The sequence below is a fragment of the Atta colombica genome, unplaced genomic scaffold (genome assembly GCF_001594045.1).
Source record: "Atta colombica isolate Treedump-2 unplaced genomic scaffold, Acol1.0 scaffold9, whole genome shotgun sequence".
Classification (NCBI taxonomy): Eukaryota; Metazoa; Arthropoda; class Insecta; order Hymenoptera; family Formicidae; genus Atta; species Atta colombica.
The window spans coordinates 4,583,031-4,591,381 of record NW_017259583.1 but is presented as its reverse complement, the minus strand read 5'-3'; the positions used below and the strand labels follow the sequence as shown (position 1 = coordinate 4,591,381).

At 28.5% G+C, this 8,351-nt stretch overlaps 2 protein-coding genes and 1 pseudogene across 2 annotated transcripts in view; 2 read left to right on the top strand and 1 right to left on the bottom strand.

The window, feature by feature from the left end:
• The window catches only part of LOC108693294 (serine/threonine-protein kinase pelle), a 2,490-nt gene extending 424 nt beyond the window's left edge, over positions 1-2,066 (bottom strand). The window contains exons 1-3 of the mRNA XM_018202169.1: positions 1,765-2,066; positions 925-1,509; positions 225-673 (exon numbers count right to left, since the gene is read on the bottom strand). Coding sequence (XP_018057658.1) covers positions 225-673; positions 925-1,509; positions 1,765-1,861 — 1,131 coding nt within the window. The 5' untranslated portion in view covers positions 1,862-2,066. The remainder of the gene's footprint in view (positions 1-224; positions 674-924; positions 1,510-1,764) is intronic.
• Positions 2,067-5,227: 3,161 nt separating this feature from the next.
• LOC108693283 lies at positions 5,228-5,986 on the top strand (annotated as a pseudogene).
• A 930-nt stretch (positions 5,987-6,916) lies between these two features.
• Positions 6,917-8,344, top strand: LOC108693371 (protein-S-isoprenylcysteine O-methyltransferase). The gene is made up of 4 exons (XM_018202264.1): positions 6,917-6,973; positions 7,057-7,446; positions 7,522-8,001; positions 8,108-8,344. Exons 2-4 carry the CDS (start codon positions 7,243-7,245, stop codon positions 8,288-8,290), a joined length of 867 nt encoding a protein of 288 aa, XP_018057753.1. The 5' UTR covers positions 6,917-6,973; positions 7,057-7,242; the 3' UTR covers positions 8,291-8,344.
• The last annotated feature ends 7 nt before the right edge of the window (positions 8,345-8,351 follow it).

Below are 8,351 nucleotides of genomic sequence, written 5' to 3'. Positions count from 1 at the left end.
ATATTTATAATTATAATTATTAATTATTAATATTTATAATTATTAATTATGTTGTGTATATTATATTAAATAAAAAAATTATTGAAATATACTTTATCAATAATTTTTCAAAATAATTGCTTATTATATCAGAATGCTAATTATATCTTTTAATATATTTTTTAATATATATTTTCTTAAATAATCATAAAATCTAAGAAAGTCTCGTAATTTTTTAGCATTTAATTATTTACCTTCATACTATCTTTTTCAAGACCTTCCCGTGCTAAACCAAAATCGCCAATCCTAGGCTCGAAATTTTTATCCAACAAAATATTTGCGCTCTTAATATCACCGTGAATTAATGGTTTGTCACCGATAGTATGCAAGTATTGTAATCCGCGCGCTATACCTTTAGCAATTTCATGTCTTTGCATCCACGTTAACGCTTTAGTCTTTTGTCTTAATAGCAGTCTATCTTCCAAAGACCCATTTTTCATTAGCTGATAAATCAAGCATGGTGCTTCGCCACCAAAACTGTATGCATATAAAGGTAAGATATTTTCATGAGTACGAGAATTCAAAATCTTTATTTCTTTCAATGATTGCTGGAGTTGCAATATGTAACTTTCATCTGAATCAGACCCTTTTTGTCGGATTTTCTTTATTGCAACATCGGTATTTTTCCAAAAACCTATAATATACGGTATGAAAACCATAAATATAAATTAATAAATAAATAATTCTTTTCAATCAGATATTCTGCTAATCTGCTTTTTTTAAAGTCAATTAGAATGTGTATAACAAATATCCATTTAAAAAAATTCAGTTATTTAAAAATTAAAGCTATTCCATTCATATTTTTTTAAAGTCTTCTTTAATCTTTGTCATATTTTAATTTTATAACTGTTAAGCTATTTATGTTAATATAAATTAGATATATACCTTTGTATACTATTCCAAAACCACCTTTTCCTAATATGTTGTGCTGATTCCATCCATCCGTGGCAATAGCCAGTTCACTATAACTTGCTTGTGGCAAAGTAGTTTCTGTTTTTGGTAATGGTGATTCATTGATCTTTTTTTCATTGCTACCAGTATTTTGTGGAGATTGTAAAAAAATAGCAGCAGCTGCTGGCGTAGCTACCAATAAATTATTGGAATTGCTTGGACTAATACCCAATTGTGCTGTTGGTTGATTAAAAATTTTATTGACACTTTGCTGTGGCAGTGCACGTTGATTAAAGTTTTGTGTACCAATCTTTAAATCTTTAGTATTTTTGTTAACCAACTGCTTGCGTGACATATTTTGCAAATTGGCTTCTCCATTGTAGAAAAGTCGATGAAATTTCTGTTCAACAAAAGGTAATAAAGGCACCATTGCCTGATAATGCTGCATTCTGGATAATAATACAAACAATTCTGCTATTGTATGATTGAAATGGCCCCATAGCGTCAAGAGTTCATCTGTGGGATTTTTTTCCTTTCTTAAACTCTGTATCGTTAAAACATCATATTGCATCCAAATACCTATCAACATTATATTAATATAAAAAAAGGTAACTATATATAAAAATACTAGCTTTGCACATAATATATATAAATTATTGTACATTCTGTTAAAAACAATTGGCTATTGCTAAATAAAATGGGAACATTAAAAAATAAGCATAATATTATATAATGCAGAATCATGAAAGCAAGTAAATGAGATGAATAGGTTAATAATAAACAAATAGATTAGCATGAAACATATATTTTTCAAGAGATTGCCTGCTAACATACCTGCCAGCTCCTCCCATTTATCATTTTGGTTCATAATTTTACAAAATTCTGATCGTTCGGAAAATGGCAAATGATAAATGTACTTGATGTTGTCCATTATTATCGTTTCAGAAATCGTTTCACGAAATATAAGTAATCATCGTATTATAATATACGTTGTATATAATATACATACGTTACAGCAACATATGTCATTAATATAATACCATTAAAATTGTGCTCTATTGACATCATTACAAAAACATCTGTATTCTGCAATTCTTAAAAAAATTGGAGAAAAATATATAGTAGCATGATATGTCATCGACGAAATATTAAATCTGTTCTTTTTAGCTAAAGTTCTTACACGATTTATCTTTCTTCCTTTTCTCTTCATATTGAAAAGAAAAAGAGAAAAGATAAACCATGCAAAATTCATGATTATCAAATCAGGCATCGACAAGATGCTGTTAAAGATGGTTCGGCGCTTGGAAATTCGTGTGCCTGTTAAAATTTAAGTGATTAAGTGAAAGAATAATAAATTAGTAATACGGTATTAATGATAGAATTTATTAGTTTTGTAAATATATGTATATATATATATATATATGTATTTAAAATTTAATAATACGATTTTTATTTAAAACTGTGATTTTAATGATATCATCCGAGTTTAATTATCAATAGAGGTAACTGCAGAGGAAAAATTTTAATTTTTCGGCAAAATATAAAAGATAATATATCATTAAAAATATGCGTTTTTATTTATACAGCTTTTATATAATATATAGTCACGAAAATTTGCCTAGGGCCGAGGATTTTTAATAGTATCTTGTCGTTCAGGGCACAGTGAAAAATAGTCGCACGTTTCTATCCTGAGGATTTAGTACAGAGACGAACACATCTATTATCCACGATATGATTTTATCGATAGTGTCAGAAAATGTATGTAGTCACATAGTTTCCAAACTGAAAATAGATGTACTGGCGGTAGTGTATAAGCGGTTTCAATAGTAAAGGTCGCAGCTCAGATTTTTGCATAACGCATAACGCACAATGCATAAGCGAAACAACTAATCAAAATCTTTCCTTTCCTCCTATTCTCTAAAAAAGAAAGATTTCGATTGGTTGATTTCTTTATGCACTATGTATTGTGCATTATGCGAAAGTCTGTGCTGCGACCATAAGGGTCATTCTACACAATTTGCATAGTCGCATAAACATATGTAGAAAATAAAGAAAATCATCCAATCGTATTTTACCATTCTCTTTATGACAGAAATGTGATTGGATAATTTTTTGTATGCATATGATTATGCGGCTATGCAAATTGTATGGAATAATCCTAATAGTAAAAAGACCGGCATGGTCGCCGAGGATAGAGTTTTTGAACGCCCATCGAAATGGGACTGAAGGTTCAATGCGATGCTGCAAACGTTTTGAAGCATTTTTTTAATTGGTCCAGTTTATAAAGTTCTTTCTTCTAATTGGTCATCAAATGCTTCAAAACATTTGTAGTAAGACTTTGACCAGCCTGAGTTGGAACTGTTGGAAATTGGAACGAGTTTTGAATGATCGTCAACGATCGTTTCATGGATTGATTACGTTAAGTGATTAGGATATTTTTAATTTGATAAAACAATGATTAAATTAAAGAGAAACTGCACAGGATCAAGAAGCCGCTATAAAAATATTAGCACATATGTCATTAAGGTAATCGATTTATATATGTATATATATTTTTTTTTGTCCGTTTGGTTTCTTAAATATCATATGTAATATGTATAAGCCCTTTCGTTCCCTCATTTCCCTGAAAAAAATTATAATTCGAATATAATCTACACACAAATGTAAGAAGAGTAACAGGAGCATAAATTAGAATGGTGGAAAAAAATATTTTGAAGAAGTAAATGCCTCTTACGTTCGCGATTCTAATGTACGCTTTCTAGAAGCTTCATCAATGATTCCATCACTCTCTCCGTATATACTCGATTTCCTATCTTTATTTTCGCCATTTTACTTTCCAATTTATGATACACCGAAATAATGATGTATCAATAGCTAACTATATAGCTAATAGTATTCTAATTGAAAATAATCTATAATTATGTATACATATTAAAGGATACTATGTCTTGATCTTGACGTATGTCAAGGTCATGATTCTAATTGCGAGTAACTTAGCCTTAGCAACTAGATAATAATCTTATTATAGTTTTTAAGACATTCATAGCAAATTTGATTTACTAATTCGACTCTGCTTTGAGTCAATGGATAATGGTTTACTCTTTTCAGCTGCATTCCTTGCACAGTTAAACTCTTCTTTTACACCTAAACAGAACAGATTATTAAATCGGAGTCGGATTGAGTCAGTAAATTGAATGTGCTTTTAGATTTAATTTTAATAAAATTTTTATCTTGGAGAACGAACTCCCATGATTTCAACTTTGATATATTGTCAAGGTCATGTTCATGTCAAGATTGAGATCATCAGAGTTTAGATCAAAATTTTCTACTAAAATTATTCTTTAAATATTTCAGAAACTATCAGAGGTTGTTAAGGTAAAGTTATATATACTTAGGATCATGACTTTAATAACATATAATATGTCAAAGTCAAATTATTGGATGATGTTCCTTAATGTACGTAATTTCCAAACAATTTTATTAAAACTCAGTAACAATATTTATAAAACACATAATAATTTATTAAAACAGGAGCATGACATTTTTGTTTTATTAATATTTATTGTTATTAAATTAACAAAATTATATACATATTAATTATATTATTATTATGATTTTTTTTAATTTTTTGTTTTAGAAACACAGAAAAAGAAATGAAAAAAATTGTTAAATGGCATACATGATTCAAAGAAATCAAGTAAATCTAATGAAATAGATAAAAATATACTTACAAGCAAGCAAAAGAACAAAAAGAAGAAAAAGCATTCTGGGAATAAATCTAATGTAAAAGATACAAAAGAATCAGATGCTCTAATGAAGAATAATATAGATAATAAAATGAAAAATAAATTTGGTATGAATGATATGAAGAAATCAGATTTTTTAACAACATATTATATTTAAAGGATGAAAAAACATCAAAGATATTTCAAGAACTATCAATTAACACTAGTAATAAATCAGAAAACAAGAAAAAAAATAAAAAACGAAGCTGGAGATGAATCTTAAACACGCAAATAAAAATGTAAGAGTCGCTGTAAGAGTCGATGAAAGAAACAAGAAACTAGAAAGAGGTGTAAAAGAATCAATTAATTTTGAGCATAAAATGACAAAAATTGAGAAACTTAAAAAGATAATTGAAAAAAAAATGAAACGAATGTCAGCTAAAGAAGTGCATATATAAAAAATAAAGATGAGTTGTTAAAGTTGAACAAACACATGAGAAAAATTAAACAATTAGAAGAAATGCTTGCTAGAAAGTCGGAAATAATGCAGAAATAATGCTTTTAAAGATAAAATGACAACACAGTTAAAAGCAACTAGATTTAAAATTATAAAGAGGTATTATGCAATAATGACAGTTCGCAATCTAAGCATTATTTTAAATGGAATCTTGATGATTTTAAGGCTTATCAGATGTAAATGGCAACTTGAACAATGGACAATGAATCCATTGGATGTTATAATATCATCGATTAGAATTGTTTGTATATTATGCTTTATTGCTAAACAAAATTTACATGAGCCTAAATATTATAATGTCTTAATAATTGTAGACCAACAGACAACATAATTGCTGATTTTGGATGTGGTGAAGCACGACTCGCTGCTTCTGTTCCTCATGTGGTACATTTCATTGCTCTGAATGATAGAGTGAAAGCTTGTGATATGGCTTCTACTCCATTACAAACAAACAGCATACACGTTGTATTTTGTCTCTCTTTAATAGGATCTAATCTTAACGATTATATAATAGAAGCCAATAGGGTTCTGAAAGACAGGTAAGTAATAATAATGTTTTTAATTGGATAACATAAGAAATTAACATTTTTGTTCCAATAAATTTAGTGGTATCTTGAAAATAGCCGAAATGGAAAACAGATTCGAGGATGTGAAATATTGTATAAGATTGTTGTATAATTATGGTTTTAAAAATACGAGGAAAGATTTGTTTAATTTGTTTTATTTTATGGATTTCAAGAAAGCTAAAGTTATAAGCATAAAGAAAACTTTCCCTCCAATTACGCTGAAATCATGTTTATAAAAAAGGTTATAAAAAAAGATAAAATTTTATTATATTATTGACAATATTTTATTTTGGATAAGAAACTTTAATTTGTTTTGTATAAAGAATTTTAATTTTATTTTTTTTTACAAAATTTAAAATTATTTTGCATGGAAAGATATTTATGTTCTTGTAAACTCTTATGTGTTATCAATATCTAAACCATGTTGATATCACCATACTTCTAAATGTAGTAAGTAATAAATTTATGTCAAACGATTAGGTAATTACTTTATGTACCTGCTTAAATATTATGTTATTCTTTGATACATATTGTTCTATGTTAGTACAAATTATATAATTATAAGAAGTAAAATATATTTAATAATTTTTATGGACTTTATAATATATTATAAAAACGCAAATATATATACATATAAAAAATATATAGTTTATCTTATTTCTTAATTGATATTACATAAATACTTAAAATAAAGTATTGTTTCACGGTGAGTCATTCAACTTGAATATTTTGAAAAGAAAATATTTCTTATGTGTATATTTTTTTTAATGATCAAGTACGATCCTTTTTAATGTCAAATTAGAAATGTCGAAAATATAATGACATTTTAATTCATTTCTTATATCGTATTTGTAGCCAAAACAATTGATAATATCAACGCCCTTTAATTGTGATTGGGCTTTCCCAGGTCTTTTTGATGAACAAAAAAATTTTCTTTGGCAGTCTAATAATACTTCGTCGGTGACTGCCTGCAGGGACGTAGATTACATTTATATAGCTCGATTTACGCCAAAATTATAAAATCAATGTTATGAAAACTAGCCAACCACAGCTAATTCCTCTGAAGAAAGGAATGACTGTGATTGGCCAGTTTTATAACATCGATTTTGTGACTTTAGCGTAAATCGTAAAGGTAGTCATTGATCACTGACTAGTATCGACCATGTGACGGCACTGCAGTCAACTGCAGTGCAGAGTGCAGTGATCGACAAAACAAAGAGAAAGAGAAGTTTGACGTAAGGACTTTTTGTTTAATAATTTTGATTGCCTTGCTCTTATATTTTAAAAACTTTGACTTTTAATTCTTCCTATTTGACAGTGTTAAGCAATATATTACTGCCAATATAAAGCAAGATTTCTATTATAAAAAAAAAAAACGTATGAGCCATGAATTATTATAAATAGTTGAGAATTCGCTGGAGAGTTGATTGGATATGTTGTCACGTTGTTTATCGTGACCAATCGTGACTATCGTTTATCATTTCAAAAGTGTCGAGAGGTTTTCATGAGGAAAATGTGTCGCGAAGGAGCTCTCAGTTTATTCTGTTTTATTATAGCAGGTTTAATCTCCCTTTTCCCTGAACTGCAATTCAGGTTAGGATTCGATATTTATGTCGCATATTTTACAAATATTTGGCTTTTACATGCGGTACAGTACATACTTATAAATATGTCTGCATTGCTGGCATTTCGTGGTTTTGCTTATCAAGTAAGTTGTCTCATTATCATGTTATATTATGTATTATAATACATAAAATTTTATATGCTATTATGTTTTTTACAGGTTGCAATCAGAGCATTATTTCTTGGATATATCTTTGGAATTGGTATTTTAGTATCAATCAATGCTCCACCATCATGGCAGGTGTTTGGCATTTATACAACAGTATTAGCGAGTTTTCATTATACGGAATTTTTAGCTATTGCCTGGTCAAATCCAGCTGCATTGTCGATCGACAGTTTCATCCTTAATCATAGCATAGCATATGGGATAGCAGCATGTCTCAGTTGGATGGAGTTTATTATAGAGAGGCATTACTTCAACTTAATGAAAAGACCTTCCTTCGTGTGTTATTTTGGTCTAATGTTATGTATTTCTGGTGAAATTTTAAGAAAATTAGCAATGTGTACTGCAAGACACAATTTTAACCATGTTGTGCAAAATGAAAAAAGGAACAATCATGAGCTTGTTACACATGGTGTATATAATTTTTGTAGACATCCTAGTTATGTAGGATGGTTTTATTGGTCCATAGGAACGCAGGTGAGATATCATAAATTTTTTATAATTAGGCTCTATACTTTTTACAATTTCGTTCTATACTTTTATTACTTAATTTTTAATTAACATTCATAAATTTTTATTCCAGTTAATACTTCAAAATCCACTATGCCTCTTTGCATACGCACTGATGTCATGGAGTTTTTTCCATGATCGTGTTCTGATTGAAGAAATGACTTTGTTAAGTTTCTTCGGTGAAGACTATGTTCAATATCAAAGAAGAGTAGGTACTGGGCTTCCATTTATTTCTGGATATAAGATTAATTCATAGCATCCTGTGCTAGTGTAGTCATATATTTTATAAAAAGATCTAACAGATAAAAAAGAATGCA